The 26,755-nt window shown below is 45.6% G+C and overlaps 1 protein-coding gene across 1 annotated transcript; it reads right to left on the reverse strand.

Moving 5' to 3' along the window:
- Nucleotides 1-26,397, reverse strand: LOC129543044 (NBPF family member NBPF4-like). The gene is made up of 14 exons (XM_088835672.1): nt 25,505-26,397; nt 23,424-23,538; nt 22,156-22,370; nt 21,064-21,115; nt 16,603-16,817; nt 15,341-15,392; nt 14,244-14,458; nt 13,244-13,295; nt 12,433-12,608; nt 11,374-11,425; nt 10,403-10,569; nt 6,597-6,824; nt 4,416-4,594; nt 1-427 (listed from the first exon to the last, which is right to left on the reverse strand). Exons 1-13 carry the CDS (start codon nt 25,680-25,682, stop codon nt 4,425-4,427), a joined length of 1,887 nt encoding a protein of 628 aa, XP_088691798.1. The 5' UTR covers nt 25,683-26,397; the 3' UTR covers nt 1-427; nt 4,416-4,424.
- Nucleotides 26,398-26,755: the final 358 nt, after the last annotated feature.

The raw sequence follows: 26,755 nt of genomic DNA on the forward strand, positions 1-26,755 counted from the left end.
TTCAGCAAGAACAATGCGCAGTAAATGCTGTCTGCTTTGAGCACAGTCCATCTGGTGGCAAAGAATGACCGGGTTGATATGTTGTCTTCTTCCAATTGTTCCCATGCTGGTGTGTGGAGGACGACTATTTAGAGGAGCAGCATTAAGGTCTTTCCAAACTGTGTGTCCATCAAAGCACTGATCACCTTACTGAGGATTACATTCGGAGGCTGATGACCGGGATTACTCGCATCAATTCTGTCCCTTGGAGTGTGGACAGTGGTTGTTGGTTGGGATGTTCATTCTCAGGAAAGGATCCCTCCAGTGTTGCTGAGGTTGAAATCGAGTTGCTGTTGTGGATTCTTTTTCATCAAATGGAAAAGGTAATTTTATAGTGTGGTTTCTCAAATCGACAATATCTTTTCTTAGTTCCTAAAGTAATTGATATCTGTGAAAGAGAGAGAGAGGGAGAGAAGAAACGTGAGTCTTCATTAGGCCCTGCTGAGCCTGAAGGGATGGCCACATGGTGACTGGGGCCAGGGGCAGACAGAGCTCCTGCTGACAGGACGAGCTGAAGGGAGAGCCACAGGCTGGCTGGAGAGGAAAGTGAGATCCATGATTGAGAAGGAATACCTCCTTCAACTTTCATCTAGCCTGTGGTGCAGCATCTAAGGAACCCTGTCCTCACCCCACCTGTGCTTGGTGATATCTCAGCTCAGAGCTGCTTCAGAGTCTTAACTGGATCCCCACCACTCAATCCTTAACAGTCACTGGACTCTTGAATCCCCTTCATCTGTATGCTTTCCCACACGTTCAGGGATGGACGTGCTGAGCATCCCTCATACACAGTTAGAAACAGACAGCTATGGGAGCAGAGGATCCTCAATTGAGAAAGACACCCTCTTCTACCTCTTCATCCCTGCCTTCTCAGGAGAAGCAGGGTCCTGGAGAGTCCTGGATGTGAGCACCAATAAGGGACCTCAGAATGGATCCAAGTCCACTTCCATAATTTACAGAGGAGGAGCTATGTTTTCAAAGGTCTAAGGACTATCCAAAACCACATGACTTGTTACTGACAGCCCAAGCCACAGGCCCTTCCTATATATTTGCGGGAAGGGAGAAGAGGAGAGGAAAGCTCTAATCTGGAGGAGTCAACAGTTAATAGAAGCTGTTTGGTCATCCTCCTGAACAGGAAATAAGACGTTCCAGGGAAATCCTGATCCAAAGAGACTGAGGGATGAATGGAAAGAGGGGAAACTCAAAATAAAATTCGCAAAAAGAGAGCAGGGAGTGTAACTTTGTCTCAAGCCATTTGCATCCCCAAAATGTTATGAAGGTTATTCCATGCTGAATCTACTTTAAGGCATTTCTAGGAATATCGTTGACGTCTCAACAAATAAAACTCTGAAGTGAAAGAGCATTCAGTTTAGTTATACTAAAATCTCATCAGCTTTTTCTCAAACTTTTCTCAAAGAAAGATTCTCTACTAGTATTTTAAGCTACTGTATAGAGAAAAATCCACAAGAACATCTACTTCTGCTTTCTTGGCTAGGCCAAAGCCTTTTGACTGTGTGGATCACAACAAACTATGGAAAATTCTTAAAGAGATGGAAATAACAGACCACCTTACCTGCCTCATGAAAAACCTGTATGCAGATCAAGAAGCAGCATTAGAACCGGACATGGAACACGGTCTGGTTCCAAATTGAGAAAGGAGTATGTCAAGGCTCTATATTGTCACCTTGATTCTTTAACTTTTATCCACAGTACATGATGCGAAATGCTGGGCTGGATGAAGCACAGCTGGAATCAAGATTGCCAAGAGAAATATCAATAATCTGAGATATGCAGATGACACCACCCTTACAGCAGAAAGCAAAGAGGAACTAATGAGCCTCTTGATGAAAGTGAAGGAAGACGGAAAAGGGTAGCTTAAAACTAGGCATTCAAAAGAACGAAGATCACGGCATCTGGTCCCATCACTTCATGGCAAATAGATGGGGAAACAGTGGCTGACTTTATTTTTCTGGGCTCCAAAATCACTGAAGATGGTGACAGCAGCCATGAAATTAAAAGACGCTTACTCCTTGGAAGAAAAGTTATGATAAACTGAGACAGCATATTAAAAAGCAGAGACGTGACTTGCCAACAAAGGCCCATCTAGTCAGTTATGGCTTTTCCAGTAGTCATGTATGGATGTGAGAGCTGGACCATAAAGAAAGCTGAGTGCCAAGAATTGATGCTTTTGGACTGTGGGATTAGAGAAGACTCTTGAGTCCCTTGGGATGCAAGGAGATCCAACCAGTCCATCCGAAAGGAAATCAGTGCTGAATTTTCATTGGAAGAACTGATGCTGAAGCTGAAACTCCAATACTTTGGCCACCTGATGTGAAGAACTGACTCCTTAGAAAAGACCCTGATGCTGGGAAAGATTGAGGGCAGGAGGAGAAGGGGACAAAAGAGGATGAGATGGTTGGATGGCATCACCGACTTGATGGACATGAATGAGAGCAAGCTCTGGGAGTTGCTGATGAACAGAGAAGCCCGGCGTGCTGCAGTCCATGGGGTCGCAAAGATTTGGACACAACCAAGCAACTTAACTGAACTGATAGAAGGGTATGTAAAAGGACAAATATAGCAGGATAAGGCCTAACATTCATTATGGAGTTTTGGCATAAAGACTATATTCGATGAAAAAAAATGTGTTGCATCTGCTGTCCTGAGCCAGTTAGTAGGCTGTGAACATGTTTAGTGAATAGCTAACTGTTTGGGTGAACTCCGGGAGTTGGTGATGGACAGGGAGGCCTGGCGTGCTGTGATTCATGGGGTCGCAGAGAGTCGGACACGACTGAGTGACTGAACTGAACTGCAAGTTGAATTTTAACAGTAGAAAAGGAAATACTGAATTTTATTCTTGTGGCAAGGGGAGGGTCGATTTTATACGTTGGGGTCTATGTAATTTTGTTTGTTTGTTTTATTGTATCTTGTACTATGAAAATTGTGAGACACTGAATCCAGAGTGATTATGTATCTAACTTAGCTATCTACGTCTCTTTTTTCTTCTCTTTCCTCTTCGCCAGGCTGTACAAAATATTTCTGTTGAGAGAAGAATGCAAATTCCCTTACTTGTTGATATTCAGCTTTTTTAGGAAGCAGCCACTCATAGGCCATGCCATATTGGTTACTTATATCCTATCAGATCCACAGTCTTTCTAATCTTTGATGCATATTAGCAGAGCTTTGAAAGATACTGATATCCAAACCTCATCCCCAGAACTTTAAAATCAGAATTTCCTTGGATTGGGATAAGGCATCCATGTCACCTCAAAACTCAACCCGTGTTCATTTTACAGTAGCACAATTTAGAACTACTCACCAGGCCTGCACTATTTCACATCTCTCTTTTTATTTTCTCCTTCTAGTCCAATATGGACTTCTCTCCACTGGCCCCAAAGATCTTTTGGTCTTTCTGTTATTCTCCTATGAATAATTGGCCTTCTCAATTGGATGGTCTGAAGCAATGATTATCTTGTATTCTTGTGTATCTCCCTGGGTCTTCATAAATGTGGCCCAAAGTTAATTCAGTCCAATGCTGTCCTACATGCCCTGGCCTCAGATTTCAACTCAGTTCATTTCTCTGGGCTTTTACTAATATGGGGAAGGAATAATGTGAGTAAAACTGGAGAGGTCTGAATGCCTGTCCATCTCATGCTCTCTGTATTTTGAAATCCTGGCTTCTGTATCTCCTTTTCCCCAACGTCCCTTTAGGGAGCCATTTACTGTCCTCCATCTAATGCCAGCTCCAGTGAGTTCCTGGAAGCCCCCTGCACATTAGAGAAGTTCTGCCTATCAGAGGCTGAAGGGAATCATGACTCAGGCCAGTCCAGACTCCCACCTATGACCCAGGTTCTTATTTTATTTTCGTCATCAAGGCTTTTTCCTTCAGTCTGGGATTTCTTATTCGGGTGGATAAGCTGAGGGGTAAGGGCTGTCCTAGGTTCATTTCTCCAGAAGCCAACTCACGTGCGAGTGATTCCTTAAGACGTGATCCTGAAAGAAAGAGGCAGTGGACTTGGAGGCAGGGGCAGGGAAAGTAAGGGGAAGAAGCCAAGAATGTGTGAGACTTAAGGCCAATGTTTTCAGTGGCCTAAATGCTGCTATTCTGGTGAGGAGGACCATGGATCTGGGCTTCCTGTGGCTAATAGGAAAGGTCAGAGGGCATAGGAGGACGGTAGCAGTGGGAAAACATAGTGGTCAGAGTCTAAACAGGAGACTGAGACGGAGGGCACTGCAGGGTGGCCGCCCCCACAGAAAAGAGAGGAAAGACCACGCAGAGGCAGTGTCAGCTGCTGAGTGAGCACATGAGGAAGAGAAACGTTAGTGGGGGATTCAGCCACAGCAGACAAAGAGCGCAAGGAAGGAGCGCACGGGGTTACCTCTGGACCCTAAGCCTGAAGGCCAGGGAATCTGCACGCTAGTCTCCACTTGCCAAACAGCAGTTTTCTTCTGGTCATCTTCTGTTTCAGGACACTTAAGTCTTTAATCTTGTTACAGACTGTGGAGCCCTCACCTTCCAGCTTGGGAGGGTTCTTCACTCTGATGGAAGCATCCAGCTCTGAAGATAAAACCACAGACAACAGGATCCATTGTTATTCATGATTTACAAAGACTCACTCCTTCACCCAAGAAGGACATCAGGTACAGAAAGTGTCCAGGAACAAGAAAGGCCATCTGAAAGCCCATGGGTAGGTGAAGACAATGGAGATACTTTTATATTTTCTTTTTGGCTGATCTTCCTTATACTTCCCAGTATTGTTAAGTGTGCCACAGGGCAAACATGTTTCCAAATGCCATAAATGAGCAAGAAAAATAAAATGGATGACAACAAAAAATTCCTAGGTAGAAAAGACAAAGGCAAGAAACTCCTACCGGATGCAGTTTGTACTGTTGGGAGGGAAGAGATGAAGCAAAGTCAAAGCTGAAGGAAAACCTCATGAGAGAAAAGAAATGGGGAAGTCTAAATAGGAAAACTTTTAAATGTGCTTCAATATGCACTTCATATATATGTAAACAGGCTACTTATGATATTTATACATAATTTAAATAAGGCATAGACGATATGATAAAATTGGAAGAAACCTCACAAGTGAGTGTGTTTGTGATGGAATAAAAGAATGAAGGATTTGAGCTATTGAATGGATCGTTCTATTGGCTTCCTGATGAGTTGAATTTGGACAAGAAAATAGAAAAATAAGAAGAATGAGAAGAAGCTCGTTTGGTGACAGGAACTAGGAGATAAGGGGTGGGGGCCGGGGGGAGTCACAGTGTGACGGGGTGTGAACGTAAAGGGCATTAAAACTACCCTTTGCTGCAAAATCTGCTGTGAGGCCTGGATTTACGTTCAGGTCTCCATGGAAGGTGAGCAGGAAACAGAGTGATTGAGCCAGTGGAGTTCAGTCTTGGCTGAGAATGTGGGAGGCCAAGCACAAGAAAAGGAGAGACAAGAGGGAAGAGAAGACAATAAACACCACAAGACCTGGTGGCTCTTGTCCCGCTCCGCATCCCTGCCCTCCCTGAGCACTTTCCATGAGACTCTCCACGCTGCCACAGGGGCTCCTTCTCATCTCAGCGCCACCTGAGGACCTGGGTCTCTCCTCATTCCTCAGATGAGGCCACGGCCTGAGGGAAGAGCGCCAGGCAGCGCCAGGCTCCAGAGGAGAATGTGGAGAGCAAAGGAGGGAAGGCTGAACACGTCCCAGGTGAAATGGATGTGAGGGTCTGAAAGCTCTTTTAAGGAAATTTGAGCAGAGGTGGACTCGGAGGACGTGAAAACTAGGAGACGGACATGGAGATGAGTGGAGAGAATGAATTAAACGAGTGTCATAAAAGAGCCTGACGGGTGCACTTCAAGAATGAGGGTAGCGCGTTCTTTTAAAATGAGGGGAAACTGAGGAAAGGAAACTGGATGTGAAAAGCAAACATGGGACTGAGTTGCAGGGCCAGTGTTGACGCTCCTATTGAATGTTGCTGATACCCGCTAACTGAGAGCACCCAACGGGAGTAAATTGCCTTGATGACAGACGGTGAAAGGAGAGGAAAATACTGGCCAAGCTACTCTCTGAGGAAGCAGGGGAAGATGGGGTCCAGAGAAAGTGGAGACTGTAGAGGTTATGCTGCCGTAGAGGAAACAACCATTGTGGGATCATTTGGTAAGTGTTAAAGCACCAGAAAGACACAATGCTTAGATATTATATATTCATAGTGGGGATCAAACAAATTTTAGCGAATCAGAGGCCCTGGACATTATATTGTTTAAGATTCCCACCAATATGCAAAGGAGATAGAATTTTTCAAGAGTTCGGATGAGGCACGAGAGAGGCAAATACCTACGAAGATAAATAACTCGGCTCAGGTAAAGAGGCAGGAATTTGCAGAACCAGGGCCTGAGGCTGAGCTGTCCTAAGTCCCAGGCTCTTGATCACCTCACTCTGTCAGAGTGTCACAGGTTTCAACTGGGCTGACCGCGGGCGTGGGAAAGGCACTCTGCCTCCTCCACCCACAGCTTTGTGATGACCAGCACATGGACCAGAGCTTTCTAATCCCCTGTTCTTTCTTACCTAGAAAGAGTGGTCCTTGGTTTCCAGAGTCAGGGTTGGAGGTAAAGCCCCAGTTGGTGGAGGAAAGACCCAGCATGGCTTTGCTGTCACCACAGTCGAAATGCTGGTCCAGCTGGCACTGCAGACAATCGGTCACGTGGGTGCTTTTCTGAAGCTGTGCCTGTGAAGTTGGCACCTCTGACCCTGGGAAACTCACAGGTCCCTGGTGACAGTCCTCCCAGGTGTCACCTGAAAGTAAAGAGGGCTCAGTGGGACTAATGGAAGCTTTTTCTTGCTAAGCTCTCCCAGACACCCATTTCTGCTGTCCTAGCCCAAGAGTGAAACCAACCGATAACCCAGACAGCAAAGGCAGAGATCATTGTGAAGATGTCATATTTATGGCTGTGACTGGGGCGCTGAGAAGGCAGGTGTTGGGCTGTAATTTCTTGAAATGAGAGATCACCCACTTGAGTCTAGAGGGTTTGGGTGACAAAGGAGGTCAAGCCTCTTATTCTGTTCTTAGCCTTAGTCTTGTAGCCTAGAGAGAAGGTTCTCGACAAGCTTCTAGGCATGGGGGAGAAAGAGTTGTTGATATCTACCCACAGGAATAAAAGAACAGGGAGAGGCATTTGGCCTGAAGGCTTCAGGTACCACTAGAATTTTAGCTGAGAAAATACAGTACATTCCAGACCCTTCTGAACTTCCTTGCTTGAAATTTTGTCTACCCTTCCGCTCACCCGTACATGTGAATATAGAATAAAATCTATCCCCACATGGGGCAGAGTGGGGATTGATGGCATAGCAGCTAGAACGAGTGGAGGAGAGGGCTGAGACCCCGTTGGAAACACCTTTGTGTCTCTTTAGAGAGATAATGTATGTACACTCCTTCAATACGCGTCCCTCCACTGGTGCCTGGACAGTGCTCCTAATGAAATCTGCTCATATGTCTCCTGTGAAATGAGTACATATCCTCGGAACGTGGGCTAACCAAAGACATGAAGTACCCTCCTCTGGTCCAGGCCAGGCTCATGTGAGGTCACAGCCGCCAGGGCCTGCTCTCCTCTCACCTCCCTCTTGTGCAACCGCACCCTCACAAGGTTTGTTTCTTTAACTGTCTCTCATGTGTCTGTCATCTCCTTGTCTTCCAGAGAGCATCTGTGTCTGACTCTCATCAAAGATTCATCCAACCTCCTTCTAACTGCTTTCTCTGATTCAGTCCTCTCCACACTCTCAAAGGTCACCTGTCTTATCACCCCCAATCCTGTTTCATCACATGCTCCTCAGTTTATGGAAATTCATCCTCCCTTCCCTGCTACACAAATCTACCTCCTCACTCGCCTTTCCAGTGCTCTTGTCTCTAGTCCCTCTTTCTTCTGCAATGTCACTTCCCACAGCTCCCTCTGCAAATCCTCCTAGGACTCAGGCTGGCCCCTTTCTGACCCCAGCCCTGTACCAGGAGCCTCTGTGAGCTTCCAGGGCTTTTGCCAAAAGCACTTCTCTCAGTCTGGTGTACCCTTCATATTTCCACCAAGCGAAGTTCATTAATCGTTAATCATCATATTTTAGGACACTTAATCAGATTTGATGATAATTCACATTGGGCTGAAGGGAAAATCCCTGTACAATATTTGGTGGTTGAAATAACTCTCAAAACTATGTATCCCCTTATTCTCCAATGTTATTTTGAATCAATGTCTAGGATTGTTTTTAATTATCATTGTGTAATTTCATCATCTAATTTTATTTGTCTTTTCTTGAGAATGGGTTTTATTAAACCAATGCTTTGAATATTCTTTGCAGTGACAGAATATAAAACAACCAAACATTGTATCAAACATCAACAATACCGCCCAATATTGTTAGTGTGGGGAGAAGCCTCCAATGGAAGATCAAGTTGTAATTTAAAAATCAAGTGTTTGGTTTCTGCAGGGTTTCTCCTTGTACAGAGAGGATGGGGTAGACCTGAATACCTGTACCCACATGGCTGCATAACAGCTATCCACACTGTCCTCAGGTTATCATGAGAATCAGGACACAGGATGGTCCCCTGTAGAGTTTAGATATTCTATTCATTCATCTTAATCCATCTGTGGGGATTTGGCCTTTCCTGGCCCATTGTGAACAATGGACTCCCATGACTGGGCCAAATCACACACTCAAACCATCTCAGAAACATATCTGAGACACATGGCTGAGCCTCACTCATCCTCTTCACAGGAACCCACACCCGGCTGTCAGTATTTCTGAGAAAGAGCTCCACAGCTTTAATGGCTTCAGCACAGCCAAATTCAAGGTCTACCTGGACCTGTTGTGATAGCAGGTGACCTGAGGGCAGGAGATGGGGAGAGGCGTGAACACTCACCCTGGCTGATTCTCCAGAGAGAGCCCCTGGCTGGAGGAGCCGCTGGCTCTGCTCCCGGGACAGAGTGCACAGAGGCATCTGGAGCTGGCAGATCTGAGTGAGGGACACAGGGGTGGTCCGCAGCCCTCTGGCAACTTTCTGCTGAAGATTAAGATAGTTGCAAAACATTTGGTTCAGGACAAAGAGGAAAAGGTGGGCACCGTCTTCTCTCAGTCACTGATGCTCCGACTGCTGAGAGGAGTCGCCACAGCCTGAGCCAGGGAGTCAGGCCCTGGAGAGGCCAGTGTCCCACCTGCCAGTGACCAAGAGTCTGGGGCAAGTGAAGGGACCGGCTGAGCCTCAGTGCCCTGGGCTCCACTGTGAGACACCTCACTACCTGAGAGGGCGTCTGGAGGGCTGAAGGGCTTACAGTGCACTTGGAGCTCGCCTAGGAAACAGCACGGCACACAAACAGGTGTTCCCTTCCAGGTTTGTGAGCTACTGTGATCCTGAGGAAGCCTTTGCTTCTCTGATCCTCAGGGAAGAATGGGAAATAAGAAAGAAACTGCTTCCACTGTGAAAAGTCAGCAGCTGACAGACAGACAACATTTATATGCCCAATATCATTTTAAAAGAAGTTAGATACAGTCTGATACATAATGGAATTTCTTCTGGTTTATCAAGATGATCTTATGAATCAAATTCCTAACAATAAAATCCTTCTGCTAAAGAAAAACTCAAGAAAAAATAGCCCAAGAAGGATTTCATACTAGGTTTTAATCTCCACACCCTATGAACTGCTACCCAAGGGGACCTGGCTCATAAATTAGGTCCATACCACTATGAGATACACAGGTTATCGATAGTTTCCATGAGAATATTCCACTGAGATTGCATAAAACATTGAAACTATAACCCACACATGGAAGACTCCTTGTTGCTGCACAAAGGATGAGACACAAGGGTGTTTCTAGACGATGGAAAAACAGAGACTGCTATTTGGCTTCATGGAAATTACAGGGCATAGGCAGATTTTATGTTCAGGATCTAGTATCTAAATGCTTCAGAGGGAGGTAGGCAGCCCACGGGCAAGAGTCCGGAGCTGGGGAACAATATAACATGCATTACAAATATGGATCAGACTGCAATCATGAATGCAACGCCAGAGAGCTGGCCAGAAACTACTCAAGAAATAAAATTGGCAACAAAATTTCACGAATATAAGGATTCTTCTCTTGATAAAAAGAGCTCTGTTACCCAAATTCCTGCAGGTGAGACAGTGGTCGCTGAGATTCTGCCCTTTTCCCTCCCCTGTCCCTCTCTGGTCTGATTTGATACCACAAGCCTGTGCTGATGAGATGAGTTCAGGTGACAGAGGGCAGCCAGGAGCAAGAAGAATGCAAAGGCTCGTGATGCCTTCTAAAAATTAAAACTGAGAACATAGTTCTAATTAACCTGAGCCTAGGTCCTATCTGGGAGTACTCACCGTTTACATTGAGAGTCAAGAAAACTTCTCCACTCTCTGTTGGGAAGGAGGCACTTCTATAAGGATGACAGGAGCCTGCCAGATGATGGCCAGTAGAAGCAGCCAGATAACATTCATCCAGTGAGTCCGGCTGGACTTCATTCTCTTCTCCCACCAGCTGCTCCACGCTGAGATTTGTGGGGTTGGGAGGGCAGATGGTTAAACAAGAGGGATTAGTCAACCTGGAGCCATAGCTGGTTTTGATGGGAGGGGTAAGGGACAAGTTGCAAAAAACAAATGGGGAGTCCCCTTAAAGGGATGTATAAAAATACCCCCCAGCCACAACCCAATCTGGGGCCTGAAGGCACTTGCAAAAGGAAAGGGAGAGCGAGTGAGGGAGAGTGAGCATCAGATGCTCTGAGCACAGAGAAGAAATGAGTTCGAGAGGAAGGAGACGGGCCCCCCCAGGACACATAGTCATGTCACACACGTCCTCAGAACATCAGGGTAATTTCAAATACAGCATACATTTTTTTTTTTTTTTTGAAATTTACATGCTTCATCCAAATGAACACCAACTCTGGCAGCATAATGGACTCCTAGACATCTTGTGTCTGCTAGACCAAGTTTTCTAATACTGCGATATGACATGAGTTTTTTTCCTAGGTAATTTCCTTGCCATGAAATACCTGCCAAGGTCGTAACCCAGAGTGACAGAGGCAGATAAGTACTGCATGCTGGTTTTAATAAAAAGCAGAAAACAGAGGAGTACAAGAAATCCTGTGGCTGATCAGTAGCCCTGCTTCAACTGACTGCAAGTTACTCTAACTGAGAGGGACTCATAAAGGGTGAAAACAGACAGCCTTGGTACAGGGACAATTTGTGGTTGTCTGAATGGAAGAAACAGGCATGTTCAGCACTTTCCGATTCCCCTGCATGTGAGATGACGAGATGTCACCACTGATGTCAGACCCATGTTTCTCCATACTTACCTAGAAGAGATGATGTCTTGATCTTCCTCGTCCTCAAGATCAGCAAGATTTTCTATGGATAAATTCAGACAAGTCAAACACTTAGCAGATCTCACTGTGTAAATTAATAATCCAGGGTCCAATACTGCCACGGGGACAACAATATTGGCAGTGAGATGATAGGCTATTTAAGAAGGATATTCCAGAAGCCTCAAGTTGGGTCTCTCAGATTCTCCTTGGTTTGCTTTCCTGAGCCATCGGGCAAGATCTCCCTGCCCTGGTAGATCCTCACCACAGTATTCTCTTCCAAGTCTGAGTAAAAAGGTAAAGATTCATCTTCCCCACAGAGTCTGGGGAATAGCCCAACTGCATTCTAGCAGAATACTGTAATACTCAGGCTTTTCTCACCATATGCTGACTGCTTTATCAGAATGATGAGTGGAATGAACAAAACCTCGAATCACATGAATCCTAGTTGTTCCACGGAAACTTCAGTCATTCATCGGGTGGGAAAATGCCAGGGTTCTGCTTTGCTTCATGGAAACATACAAGCAAGGTGATGGGAGGGGTATTTGCATCCTGGTGTCCAAATGATTGGTTTGCGAAGAAAGCAGTTTAGACGAGATAAACACTGGGGATGACAGCAGTGACACCAGGGAAGCAACAAATAATTAAGGCTGTTAGCACCCCTAGAAAGGCACAGAAATTCCAGGGACACTTTGGGTATGAAAATGGGAGCAATGCAGGCAAGAAGAGATATTTCATGGGAATCAGGAAAAAATACAGTCATCTCTGGACACCTGCACTCAAACAAGTGAGTGAGTGTGTCACAGCAGCCTTGCGTCCATGATCGAACTTGGGGCCTGGCCCACAGGCTTCACCTGAATGAAGAAGACAGCACAGCTCCCAGACTCACCTGAGGTCTGTACTTAAAACTCTACCACAGAGTCTGATTCTAATCACCGTCTACAGAGCTTCCAACAGGGAGGACAAATCTCAGCACCCCAGAGGTGAGGAGTACAGAGCGTACAGAGTCTACCTGGGCGTCCAGGTGGAGTTCCATCACAAGAAAATACTCACTGGTTACATCCCGGGCATAAGAAACATCCACGCCCTCAAGTGAGAAGACAGCAGCGCTCCTGTAAGGCCAGAAGGAGTCTGAGAGGCTAGGAAGAACCGAGTAAGTCAGAGCATATTCATCCAGAGAGTCCCGTGGGACACCGTTCTCTCTCAGCTGTGGCAGCTGTCTGCTGAACCTGGTGGGGGAGGGAGGGCAGACGATTAAGACAAGATGATGAGAAACTGTGCAGTCCTATCTGGTTCTGATGGAATGTTTGCGTGGTGAAGCACACCGAGGGTCCGATCCATTAGAGAGAAAACCCTTGTGTGTGAGACACAGCGAGGCTGACAGGGCAGAAGAAAGGAAGAACAGAAGGTGCTCAGTGCTCCGGCCAAATGACAGGCTGATGAACAGACTGAATTCCCTCTGATGGTGCAGTCCCGCCTCACACACAGGGACACAGAACAGTGGCTTTCACACTTCGATTCACATTGCATTGACACTACTGTGACACACATGCCAGCACGCTAACACAAACAGAAAGCAGATACGCATCTCACTCTAAAACCACCCCTGCGATAAAAATTGATGCAAAAAACCACTCTGACTTAGGTCACCTGGGTCAACTGACTTGGGTTTTAAACTTGACAAGTAAATAAGAAATGGGAAACAATAGAAGTACCACAATGAAAGCAGAGAACGCTATGAAAAAGGATAATAGTGGTGGGCAAAACTGACGGAACAGTATATTCAGCACTTCCTGTTTTTCCCTGGATCAGAGGTCTGCAGAGGTCATCACTGTGCAAAGAGCCCACAGAGATTCAGAATTACCTCGGGGCAACCACCTCTGGTCCTTTCAGGTCATTGAGATCATTCCGGTTTTCTGTAAATAAATTAACAGGAGAGATATATCAGACAAATTCCCTTCACAAATGCCCAAACATGTACCTATCTTCACATGTGGTAACAGGCTATTGAGAAAGAAATAATCCAGGAGGCTCTAGAAATAGCCTCATAAGGCGGCACTGTGTTTCCTTCTTGAGCTATTGGACAAATTTCCTTGATATGATATGTCATTCGCAGAGTATCGTGGTCCTGAGTCTGTGCAAATAGCTAAATGCATCCTTTTACTCACAGTTCCTGGGGAAAACTAAGCTACATCCTCAGCCTGCTATAATACTCCGGCTTTTTTGATCTGAAATGCTGTTGACTAATGGGATAAGTGATTACACACTAAGATTAAATTGGAGTGGAATCCACACACCATCAAGTCAAATGAAACTCAAAGCTGAAAACAGTGGCCATTCATCAGGTTGGGAAGTTCCAGGGCCTGCCTTACCTCAGAGAATCATACCAAAAGATGACGGTGTGGCTTATTTCTGGTTTCAGAATACTTCGAACAAGGTAAGTCAAAGGAAGAGAGAGAGAGACTATGGGTTGACAGAAGTGAACCAAAGTAGTGGCGTCTCCAAAGATATAAACAAGACTGCCAAAAGCCTTGGACAGGGGTAGGAACTCAGGGACATTACCCAGAAATGAAAATTCAAGCATTTCATGGGAGATGAGAGGTCCATTCAAAGTTAGGAAGCCTGAAAGGGACCTCCTGTGCCACAACTGCTGAGGGACACGTGAGTCTGGCAGGACCGCCTTGGGTAGAGTGGTTCCCCACAGGGACAACTGTGACTGGGAACTGAGCAAAGTTCGTTCACAGAATGTCTCATTGTAAATGCAGTTAGAGTCTGGTTCAAACCAGGCTTCAGTATGGAAGCACAGGGTCTCTCAAAGGGGGTTAATTCTCCCAGAGTAGACTAACAGATATATTGAAGACTACCTGGGAGACCAGTTGGAATTTCATCCTCTTCAGCATGAGAGCAACCACAGGCTCCGTCCACGGCAGACGCCACATTCTCTTCATCAAATGCAAATTTTCCATCACTGTAAGGCTGGTTGCAGGCAGAACCTTCCTGGAGAGTTGAAGGTACTGAAACACATTCATCTTGGGGTTGCTGGAACACCACCTTCTTTTCATCATCTTGCAAGTTCACGCTGTGTCAGATGGAGAAGGGATGACAGAAGATTAAGAGGATTTCACCCCAAGCCATCTGACTGGTTTTGCTGACAGGCATTGAGAGAGGTCACAGAAAGCAAAAGGGCAGGCCCCTTAAGGAGGGAAGTAACTCCTCCTGATGTGGAGTGGAGGGTGGCTGACATGGGGTGGGAGACAGACAGCAGGTTCTCTGGGCACTGGGCACACAACCAGCAGTTGAAGAAGGAGACGCAATTTTCCCTACACGCTAACGTCATGGTCCCCAGCACACACAGAGGACTGGGACAGTGGTTCAGACTTTTCTGCACACACTGTGTTGACTGGATAGCCTGTGTCCAAGTGAACACAGCTTTTAAGAAGTTAAAGATTTGTTTGACTTTGGACTCTATTTCATTTAATTTTAAAATTTTGATTTGCACAAATATGACTTCAAAATCAGTTTTTCAGAGTTGGAGAAAAAAGTGTTGCTGACTAGATATCCTGCTTTCAAGAAGTATTTTTTCAATATTCTGTTGTAATATGAATATTGTTCTATTTTCTTCCCTTGAAATCCAATATTTACCAACATGCTGATGCCAAACCAGTGCAAGACCCATAGGATCTCACCCTACTTTAACCACTCAGGGGAAAACACATGAATATGGGAACGCCCAGGTTTAGTTATTTCACCTGGGTCAACTCACTGGACATTACTCAACTTGAAGGATTAGAAAATGGAAATGCATAAACTTGTGAAGCATAAATAGACAACACTGTTAAAGAGATAATTGCTGTTGAATGAAAGGATGAAAGAGTTCCATAGAGTACTTTCTCTTTTTCTCTGGATCTGAGGTCTCCTGCTGTCACCACTGACATTCACAGCCCACAGATCTTCAAATTACCTGGGAAATGTGAGCTCTTGTCCACGCACTTGCCTGTGATAATTTTCATTGTCTGGTAGGAAATTCAGAGACAGAAGGTCATAATAAGCAAATCAGACCTCGCATATATGTACTCAGTAAATACATGTACAACAAGGACATTAAAATTCTCATTGGAAGAACATAATTGTTCAGCAAGGATATTCTAGGACACTTAAGTCTGATGAGAATGAGACTGGACTGCTTCCAGACCCATCGAGGAAATTTGCTGCTTGATGTGATATCTCTCCCAACATCCTTTGTTCTGAATCTGTATAAGCAGTAAAAATGTATTTTCCACAGAGATGCTAGAAAATGAGCTGTTATGTTCTAGAATTATTTCTATAGTACTGCTTAATCCCATCAGATTACGTGGTTGTTGATGGTTTAGAGGAATTTATACTTGAGACTAGAGTGATGGGTGAATTGTGAAAGGGTTAGCCGCTCAGTAGTGTCTGTCTCCTTGTGACCATATGAACTACAGCCCACCAGGCTCCTCTGTCCATGGAATTCTCCACACAAGAATACTAGAGTGTGTGCCATTCTCTTCTCCAGAGGATCTTCATGATTCAGGGATAGAACCTGGGTCTCCTGCATTGCGGGCAGATTCTTTACCATCTGAGCCACCAGGGAAGCCCAGTGAATTGTATTAACCTTCAAATCAAAAAGAATCTTTGGTGCCACACAGAAACCGTGGCCATTCAAGGCTGGAGGAACTGCCAGAGCCCAGCCTTGCTTCATGGAAACATCCAAGCAAGGCAATGGTTCAAGTATATCTGTCTTGGTGTTCAGATGGCATCTTAGCTAAGACCTGCCAACATCGAGAAAAGGGGGACTGGGGCTGAGAGCGGTCAAATAAAACCTGGAAATCAGCTCTCCTTATAAAGAGGCAAGTCTGTCATCATTTCTGGCGAGGCCAACAACATTTACAAAAATCAGATCATTGCAGCTAACAACACGCTGGCTCCACACTAGTTCTGACAGACACCTCCTGTGGATTTGCAGCTGAGGTGGGTGAGAGTTGTCACAAGTGATTTGGGTCGAATGCCTGATACTGGGGTCAGGGTGACAGAGACAAGCCTGGAGCCAAAAAAAGAATGAAAGCTCCCTGACCCACCTGATGTCTGTGTTCCATAACAGACCCTTGTCCCTGGTTTCAACAAAGATGTGTCTATGCAACCTGTCCTCAGAGATGAACTTCCTTGGTCTACAGAGCATGTGAGGACAAATAATACGGGGGTTACCTGAGAAACTGGTTGGCATTTCATCTTCTTGAGCATAAGAGCAACCACAGGCTCCATCCGGACCAAGGTCTACTTCCAGTTCATTAAACTTAAGTTTGTCATTACTGTAAGGCTGGTGGCTGTCAGAACTTCCTTGGAGAATTGAAGGCATCAAAACACATTCATCCTTGCATTCTTCAGGCACGTCCTTCTTTTCAACCTCCTGCAGCTCCACGCTGTGCCAGATGGGAAAGGAATGACAGAAAATTAAGTGAAGAAGATCTGACTGCAAGCCATTCTGGCTGGTTTTGACAGGAGGCATGGGGCGTGGTCACAGAGGGTAAAAGAGCAGGCCCCTTAAAGAGAGAAGGAACTATCCTCTCTTATATGAAGTGGAGTGTGTCTGTCTGGGGATGGGAGAGGGGGAGAAGCAGGTACCCTACACACCGGCCACAAACCTCTGATGAGGAAGGAGACTCAACCATCCCAGGAGGGTCCTTTCAGGAACAGGAAGTACAAAGGAACTTCCACAACAAGTGCTTCCACTGGGTCCTAAGTCATGCTGAATTGAAGGCAAAGTAGGCAAGTGAATAAGGGCTTCCCCAGTGGCTCAGTGGTAAAGAATCTGCCTGCCCATGCAGGACATGCGGCTTCGTCCATGGGCCAGGAAGATCCCTTGGAGAAGGAAATGGCAACCCACTCCAGGATTCTTGATGGGAAAATGCCATGGACAGAGGAGCCTGGTATACTCCAGTCCATGGGGGTCACAAAGATTCAGTGATGATGACTGAGCAACTGAGCATGCGCAGTGAAGTGAATACAGATATTAAAGCTTTATAAACTCTCTGAGATCCTCTACCTTCTCTTTAGTAATTGAAAGGCCTCCAAGGCCTCTTTCACTTACTATTGTCACAGACAACCAATTTTTGGAGGGACAGTTGTCCTGGGGTTTAATTTTTCTAGTTGCTTCTCTACTCATCCCTTTGCTAGTTACCTTCCTTCCAAAGATCTAAAACAACTGTGTAGAAATAGATATTTATCTCACTTGGACTTACTTTAGAAGAGAACAGAGTCTCTCTTTGTGTATAGGAAATCCTAAGGGTGTGCATTCACCTTGGGTCATACATACAAGTAGCCAGAGAGACAACAGACAATCAAGTTACAGGGTCATTTCCCTGTGGGTTGAGTGAAGTAAATTAATACCATGTGCAGTTGTGCTTATACTTACATCTGGCATGTCACTCTCTTGAGTTACTTAGTGTTCTTTTGTGACCCTGTCCATATTTTCCCTACACATTACCAGCTCCTGATAGACAGCCTGAAAACCACAATCACAGAAAACTAATCAATCTAATCACATGGACCACAGCCTTGTCTAACTCAATGAAACTATGAACCACGCTGTGTCGGGTCCTGGTGGAGAGTTGTGACAAAATGTGTTCCACTGGAGAAGGGAATGGCAGACCACTTCAGTATTCTTGCCTTGAGAACCCCATGAACAATATGCAAAGGCAAAAAGATAGGACACTGAAAGATGAACTCCCCAGGTGGGTAGGTGCCCAATATGCTCCTGGAGATCAGTGGAGAAATCACTCCAGAAAGTATGAAGAGATGAGCCAAAACAAAAACAACACCCAGCTGTGGATGTGACTGATGATGGGAAGCAAGGTCCGATGCTGTAAAGAACAATACTGCATAGGAACCTGGAATGTTAGGTCCATGTTTCAGGACACATTGGAAGTGGTCAAACAGGAGATGGCAAGAGTGAACGTCAACATTTTAGGAATCAGAGACCTAAAATGGACTGGAATGGGTGAATTTAATTCAGATGATTATTATATCTACTACTGTGGGCAAGAATCCCTTAGAAGAAATGGAGTAGCCATCATAGTTAACAAAAGAGTCCGAAATGCAGTACTTGGATGCAAGCTCAAAAACGACAGAATGATCTCTGTTCATTTCCAAGGAAAATGATTCAATATCACAGTAATCCAAGTCTATGCCCCGGTCAATAATGTTCAAGAAGCTGAAGTAGAACAGTTCTATGAAGACCTACAAGACCTTCTAGAACTAAAACACATAAAATATGTCCATTTCATTATAGGGGACTGGAATGCAAAAGTAGGAAGTCAAGAAACATCTGGAGTAACAGGTAAATTTGACCTTGGAGTACAGGGCAAAGGCTAACAGAGTTTTGCCAAGAGAACGCACTGGTCATAGCAACACCTTCTTCCAACAACTCAAGTGAAGACTTTACACATGGACATCACCAGATGGTCGACACCAAAGTCAGATCGATGACACTCTTTGCAGCCAGAATAGGAGAAGTTCTATATAGTCAGCAAAAAGAAGACTGGGAGCTGACTGTGGCTCAGATCATGATGCCCTTATTGCCAAATTCAGACTTAAATTGAAGCAAGTAGGGAAAACCACTAGACCATTCAGGTATGACCCAAATCATATCCCTTATGATTATACAGTGGAGGTGAGAAATCGTTTAAGGGACTAGATCTGATAGAGTGCCTGATGAACTATGGATGGAGGTTCGTGACATTGTACAGGAGACAAGGATCAATACTATCCCCAAGAAAAAGAAATGCAAAAGAAGCAAAATGGCTGTCTGAGGAGGTATTACAAATTGCTGTGAAAAGAAGAGAAGCGAAAAGCAAAGGAGAAAAGGAAAGATATACCCATTTGAATGCAGAGTTCCAAAGAATAGCGAGGAGAGATAAGAAAGCCTTCCTCAGCAATCAAAGCAAAGAAATAGAGGAAAACAATAGAATGGGAAAGACTGGAGATCTCTTCAAGAATATGAGAGATACCAAGGGAATATTTCATGCAAAGATGGGCTCGATAACGGACAGAAATGGAATGGACCTAACAGGAGCAGAAGATATTAAGAAGAGGTGGCAACAATACACAGAGGAAGTATACAAAAATGATTTTCACGATCCAGATAACCACGACTGTGTATTCACTCACCTAGAGCCAGACATCCTGGAATGTGAAGTCAACTGGGCCTTAGGAAGCATCACTACAAACAAAACTGGTGGAGGTGATGGGATTCCCGTTGAGCTATTTCAAATCCTAAAAGATAACGCTGTGAAAGTGCTGCACTCAATATGCCAGCAAATTTGGAAAACTCAGCAGTGGCCACAGGACTGGAAAAGGTCATTTTTCATTCCAATCCCAAAGAAAGGCAACGCCAAAGAATGCTCAAACTACTGCACAATTGCGCTCATCTCACACGCTAGTAAAGAAATGCTCAAAATTCTCCTAGCCAGGCTGCAACAATATGTGAACCGTGAACTTCCAGATGTGCAAGCTGGGATTAGAAAAGGCAAAGGAACCAGGGATCAAATTGCCAACATCCGCTGGATCATCAAAAACGCAAGAGAGTTCCAGAAAAACATCTACTTATGCTTTACGGACTATGCCTGTGACTGTGTGCATCACCACAAACTGGAAAATTTTGAAAGAGATGGGAATACCAGACCACATGACCTGCCTCTTGAGAAATCAGTATGCAGGTCAGGAAGCAACAGTTAGAACTGGACATAAAGCAACAGACTATTTCCAAATAGGAAAAGGAGTATGTCAAGGCTGTATATCGTCACCCTGTTTATTTAACTTACATGCAGAGTACATCATGAGAAACGCTGGGCTGGATGAAGCACAAGCTGGAATCAAGATTGCCAAGAGAAATATCAATAACCTCGGATATGCAGATGACACCACCCTTATGGCAGAAAGCAACGAAGAACTGAAGTACCTCTTGATGAACGTGAAAGAGGAGAGTGAAAAGGTTGGCTAAATCTCAACATTCAGAAAACTAAGACCATGGCATCTGGTCCCTTCGTTTCATGGCAAATAGATTGGGAGACAGTGGAACCACTGGCAGACTTCTTTTCGGGAGCTCCAAAATCACTGCAGATGGTGATTGCAGCCATGAAATTAAAAGATGCTTACTCCTTGGAAGAAAAGTTATGACCAACCTAGACAGCATACTTTGCCAACAAAGGTCCATGTTGTCAAGGCTATGGTTTTTCCAGTAGTCATGTATGGATGTGGGAGTTGGACTATAAAGAGATCTGAATGCCAAAGAACTGATACTTTTGAACTGTGGTGTTGGAGAAGACCCTTGAGAGTCCCTTGGACTGCAAGGAGATCCAACCAGTCCATCCCAAAGGGAGTCAGTCCTGAATATTCACTGGAAGGACTGATGTTGAGGCTGAAACTCCAATACTTTGGCTATCTGATGCGAACATCTGACTCATTTGAAAAGACCCTGATGCTGTGAAAGATTGAAGGCTGGAGAAGGGGATGAGATGGTTGGATAGTATCACCGACTCAATGGACATGAGTTTGAGTAAACTGTGGGAGTTGGTGATGGACAGGGAGGCCTGGTGTGCTGCAGTCCATGGGGTCACAAACAGTCGGACATGACTGAGTGACTGAGCTGAATGGATAGTGAATTGTTACCTGGAGGTTAGTGTTTCTTGTGCTTGTTCATCGTCTTCATCTTCATAAATTTCTGCAAACAAAATAAAAAATATCCAGTCAGCCTCTAGTCACTTCTCCCACTGCAAACACAGGGACTCATAAGGTCACAGAGTCATAAATATCTATGTATGAGTTAATACTGTACGGAAGTTTTAATGTATTGTTTTAAACAACTGCCCAAGCATGGATTTCTGATCCAACAGGCGGTCTGTTTCTAAACTGGTAGGTCATCCTCAGGACACCTTCTGCTTGAAATTGGGCAAACATTTGAATTGTCTTTTCTTCCTTATATCTCCTCACATTGTCCACCTTCCACCTCCACTCCTGCAAATGTATTGTCCATCCTGCCCCAAATTCCGCCAAAGACACAGCCTCTATAAACCTTCTCAGGTCTCACAAGATGCCCTCCTTTCTCTAAGCAGAACAACCATGTCCCACATCCCTCCATCTGGGAACATCCTGGCTCTTCAAGGGGAATCTCTGGGAAAGTCTCTCCATGGAAAGTGAGCGCTCCAGTTTAAATCATTTTCCCAGCACCACATCCAACTCTATCAAGTACCTAACCAACACGACAAAGTGAACGGTTTTCTTTTTTCTGCAGTATATTTGTAAATATTCCCAAATTTAATGATTATAGCTACCATCAACAGATTACTCATCCATTTTCCAGATGAGAAAACAGTTACTAACATAAGAAAAATCAATCATTCTCACACAGTTAAACACACAGCACTCAGCCTGGAACCTGGGAACTTCCAAGCTTCATCTAGGGCTCTTTTCACTCTCACAAGCGGCCTCCTGTCACCTCCTCCTTTCTGGGCTTTAATGCTGGCTGGATGTGGCCTCCTGCCCCAGTGGCCATGGTCCATCAGGGAGGAAGCAGACCATTGGGATACAGTGACCTCCACCCTGTGCATTTCTCCTCTGTCCTCTTAGACAATCCTGCTCCTACATAGACCCATATAGGACATGAAACAGGAAAGCTGATAAACATTCCTAGTGGAGGTGTTGATCTTATCTACTGGGGACGTAGGAGAGGATCAGTGCTATCAGGGCCTGTGGCCCCCTCACCTGGACTGAACTTGCAGGCAAGGCGCTCTGCCAGTCGGTATCCCTCAGACAGGCTCTCTCGGAAGCCCTTTCCCTGGTGGTTGTCCAGGTCATTGTGGGTGAGGAGGTCCTTGAGGCGCTGCTTGAGCAGGACAGAGTCATCTTTCCCATCCCGTAGTGTCTGCCGTAACTGGGTCAGCTCTTGTGCCTGACTTCGAATTAGGACAACACACGTCCTAGGTGGAAAAGAAGACACAATTGTAAAAGGCAAAGAGTTAGATGAAAGACAGGGATTTCGGTGAGAACATCCCCAAGGAGACCTCGAAACAGAATTCTGGCACATATCTGATGACCGGCTCAGTCACTCAGTCGGGTCCGATTCTTGTGACCCAATGGACTGCACCAGTCTCCTCTGCCCATCGGGTCATCTTGCCAAGAATACTGGAGTGGGTAGCCATTTCCTACTCCATATCTGATGACTGGCCTTTGTCAAAGAGAAAGAAGGTAAGCAAAGGTTTCCTCTGCATCAGAAAGTACTCCTGCAAGATTCCGTGACATTCCAGTCATCTTGTCTTTCTATGAAGATAACCTAATGTCTTCCCTGGTGGCTCAGCTGGTAAGGAACCTGACTGACAATTCAGAAAACACCAGAGATGCAGGTTTGATCCCTGAGTCGGGAACATTCCCTGGAGAAGGAAATGGCAACTCATTCCAGTCTTCTTGCCTGGAAACTTCATGGACAGGGGAGCCTGGTGGGGTATAGTCCATGGGGTCATAAAGAGTCAGACACTATCGAGTTACACGCATGCATCAGTGGCTTCCTAAATCTGCATCATGAAGATGTCTCTTCGGGTCCTCACTCGGCCATGCTCATTTCAGTAAAAAATCCACAGAGTATTTTCTGTATTTCTGATGTGGCAACACAAAGTACTGTCCAGTGAATGACACACAGCCAGTCATAGAGTTTGGACAAGCATAGCTGGTGTGAATTGGAAAGAACATAAGAATGACGGGGTCAAGAAAGCATTCCAGGATGTAGTCAGTCAGGAGGGGGTTGTGATTAAAGGCAAATAAGGTGCCAACGGCACAACATTGTGAATGAGCTAGTGCCACTGGTTCACTTGAACGCAGTGAATCTCATGATGTGATTCAAGTCATTCGTTTATTGAAAAGCAAGGTAAATCACTTCCTGAAGAATAACTGGAGTCCACAATTCACCAGTTGGTGTTCTCCGCCTCTTTTATAATATTGTGCCCTGTGCCTGCCATGAACATTCCTGCCCTCCTTACCTCAGCCTTTCATCCAGCGTTGGCTTCTCTGCCAGCTTCTCTGCTGGCCTCTGCACCTCAAACATCAGCTTCTCCCCCAGCACGGATTCAACGATGTCCTTACATGCTTCACACTCTGAGGAAAGAGACACACTGCCTCAGGGAGAGCTGACCTAGCTGCTGTGGTCACTGCCTTCAAGGGAACAGGATGGGCCACCTCAGTGGTGGCTGTAACTCCTTCTCCATTCTCTGTGGAGAGATTTCCACATCTGATTCCCCAGCGACTGAACCGAGGGGATCCCCACTTTAGAGCTGAGGAAAGAGAAGCTCCTAGGCACAGAACCTAACTAGACAAGATGAACTGCCATTTCTCAAAGTCAGAATGCACACCCCCTGAGACTGACCCTGAATCCTGGGCCACAAAACCAAGACCTGCAGCCTCTTAGATGAGACACTGAGCAGGGGCCAGGGTGGCGATTCCGGTGTGGTTGGGAAGGCTCCTAGGACTACAGGACTGCTGCTTCTCTCATGCTGGCATTTCAGTAACAAACAAGGGTCTCAAGGCATAAACCTCACCTGGACACACTAGTGTGAAATAGAATACATGAAACCATAAGGACCTGAAAGAGAGATGCCCAAACACTGAGAAAGCCTGTGTCATTAGGAACAGTAGAACTATGAACCAAGTGTACTGACACTGAGCCAGGCACGACCGTCAGGGCTTTGTCAGATTCACTCAGTATTCACTACAACTCAAACAACAGTTACTATTACAGCAACAGACAGACAGAGGAGGAAACAGAGGCACAGAAAGGTTCCCAACAGGCTTGTGAGCCCAGGAGACCTGGCCAGAGTCCATGTCTGTCACACTGTGCTGTGGGGACCTCCACGCCAGGGTGCTGGTGAGACATTTCTTCTTCACCAGCCTCACAGTTTCTTTCTTAGAGTTTTGCTACTATCATAAGGAGCGGTGTAAATAAAACTTAGCTTCTCCTTTCCCCAAAGCTCATCCTTTCACTTTCTTAAATAGTAGGCTTTACTTCTTACTTGTCTCTGTGTCAGTCATTTTGTATTAACTCCATCATTGCTTCATTGAAAATGACTGTAGGAAAGTGACACAGACACAAGTGGTCAAGATTCCTCTCATCCCCTTGTTATGCATGTACCCTGGTCATGACTTCTTTCCTTACTCCAGGCCCCTCTCACTGAACAGGCAAAAATGATTCCAACTGCCAGGCTGCCTACGCGTGCAAAGGGCTCCTCACACTCTGCCTGGGTTTCTACTGGGGCTGGTTCTCTCTCCCACTTAGCACCATCCTCATGTTGGTCACACCTCTTATAGCACAGACTCAGGGTCCCCCGGGCTACTGGTCAACCTGTATCACTGAAGTTTCACCAGCTCAAGTGGGGAGAGAGGGGAAAGTGAAGATTGTCTGATTTCACCAGAAACACCTTCATTATTGCCACAGAGTGTCAAATGGCTTTCTTGGACTCAGGAAGGAGAACATGCTCACTCAGAAAGCACGGCTTCCTTCTCACCAGGGAGCCTCTGTCTTGATGGCATCCCAGAGACCATGGTTTCAATGAGAAGCAGACTCATCCTTAAGCTCCTTTAAATCACATTCCCTGCTTCTCACAGTGTCTAACCATACGTTACCTCGGTGTAACTAGCACAGGGCTTTGCCAACGGAACCTCAGGGAACCTCAAACTGAGGGAGATCATTAGTCCCAGAGGTATAGCCAAGAGGCATGCAGGATCAGATACAGAACAGAAACGATTCCAGTCAACACAGCTTAGTTTGCACCCGAGAGATACAGGAACTCCTGTGCCTGCACCAGGTTTCACTGTCTGGAATTTTAACTCTAGTCTCACCCTACACATCACTAAAAACTTGGAAAAGTGCCTCCACTCCTTGTGCCTCAGTTTTCCCAGCCTCAGGAAAATGAAGGCAAAAGAGCCACTACTACCTTTCCTGGCTTGTCCTCAGAATGGAATTCAAAACGACAAAGGGAAAAGGAGCCCAATCCTGGAGACTTATAGTTTCTTAGAGGAAAGACAGTGATCATTCATTGCTTGGGTGACCATGACCCCAAAAACGTACTGTTTTTCTGCAGCTGGTTGGCCAGGGAGTAAGCAGTAGCTTCGGATATGAGGAGTTTCTCTTTGACGTCTCTGAAGTCCTGCTTGTACTTTGCCAGCTCCAACAAAACCTCCTGGTCGACTTCCGTGAGGGTACGTTCTGCCCTCAGATCCGATAAAGAGGGAAGACATACTGCCATGGTGACATGTGGTAGAAGGGGTAGAAGCCAGGGGTGGGGAGGAGACACCCAGTATATGGGGGATTAAAGACAAGCAAAATCACGTCGCTTTAATCAGCACTGAGGGATGACAAAAACTGGAATTCCTGACTTGCTATTGGGAACAACTAGAGGATTCTCTACTACAAGAAGAAGTTGAAGATGCTAGAGCTCAGAGCCAAAGGTGCTGTGTGCGGCTCAGACTCAGACAGGAGTGAAGGAGGGGGACCCAGCGTGCTAGGTGACCATCTGGAGTTGCCATAACAGAACTGGTCGGGGGAGGGGTTCATGGAATCCTGGGGGCCCCTGCCTTCCAGGTCCCTAGGCCTTGACGGTTTGTGGCCATCACCGCTGATAGCACCCAAGCCCTCAGCAGCCACTCTTAGGTTGTCTACACACGTCCCGATACCACTGACCTATCTCCTTCCAAAAACTATCTAAGCTGAGATCCCATTGTTCATTTTTCTGTGCATAAAAAGATTCGAGGGAGAAATACTTGGCCAGCAGGTCTTCATTTCTGTCGGGCTGTCATAAAGTCACCTCAGTTCAGTACATTTCGGTCGCTCAGTCATGTCCGACTCTTTGCAACCCCATGGACTGCAGCACACCAGGCCTCCCTGTCCATCACCGACTCCTGGAGTCCACTCAAACTCAAGTCCACTGAGTTGGGGATGCCATCCAGCCATTTCATCTTCTGTCATCCCCTTCTTCTCCCACCTTCAATCTTTCCCAGCATCAGGGTCTTTTCCAGTGAGTCAGTTCTTTCCCTCAGGTGACCAAAGTATTGGAGTTTCAGCCTCAGCATCAGTCCTTCCAATGAATATTCAGGATTGATTTACTTTAGGATGGATTGGTTTGATCTCCTTGTAATCCAAGGGACTCTCAAGAGTCTTCTCCAATACCACATTTCCAAAGCACCAATTCTTCGGCACTCGCTTTCTTTATAGTCCAACTCTCACATGCATACATGACCACTGGAAAAACTATATCACCTCATCTCTTTAAACAGATCTTAAGGCTTTTCCACAAGTGAAGGATGTCAAACTTGTAGCCTG

The sequence above is a fragment of the Moschus berezovskii genome, chromosome 4 (assembly GCF_049115385.1).
Source record: "Moschus berezovskii isolate FMDL1 chromosome 4, NW_MosBer_1.0, whole genome shotgun sequence".
NCBI lineage: Eukaryota > Metazoa > Chordata > Mammalia > Artiodactyla > Moschidae > Moschus > Moschus berezovskii.

Excerpts from the sequence above, each read along its gene's own strand:
- LOC129543044 (XM_088835672.1), bottom strand. The coding sequence starts at position 25,682 with ATGGCAGTATGTCTTCCCTCTTTATCGGATCTGAGGGCAGAACGTACC. Across the intron at positions 16,818-21,063 it reads CAAGAAACACTAACCTCCAG|CGTGGAGCTGCAGGAGGTTG; the intron begins GTAACAATTCAC and ends CATCTGGCACAG. Across the intron at positions 12,609-13,243 it reads CCAGAGGTGGTTGCCCCGAG|GTTCAGCAGACAGCTGCCAC; the intron begins GTAATTCTGAAT and ends CTCCCCCACCAG.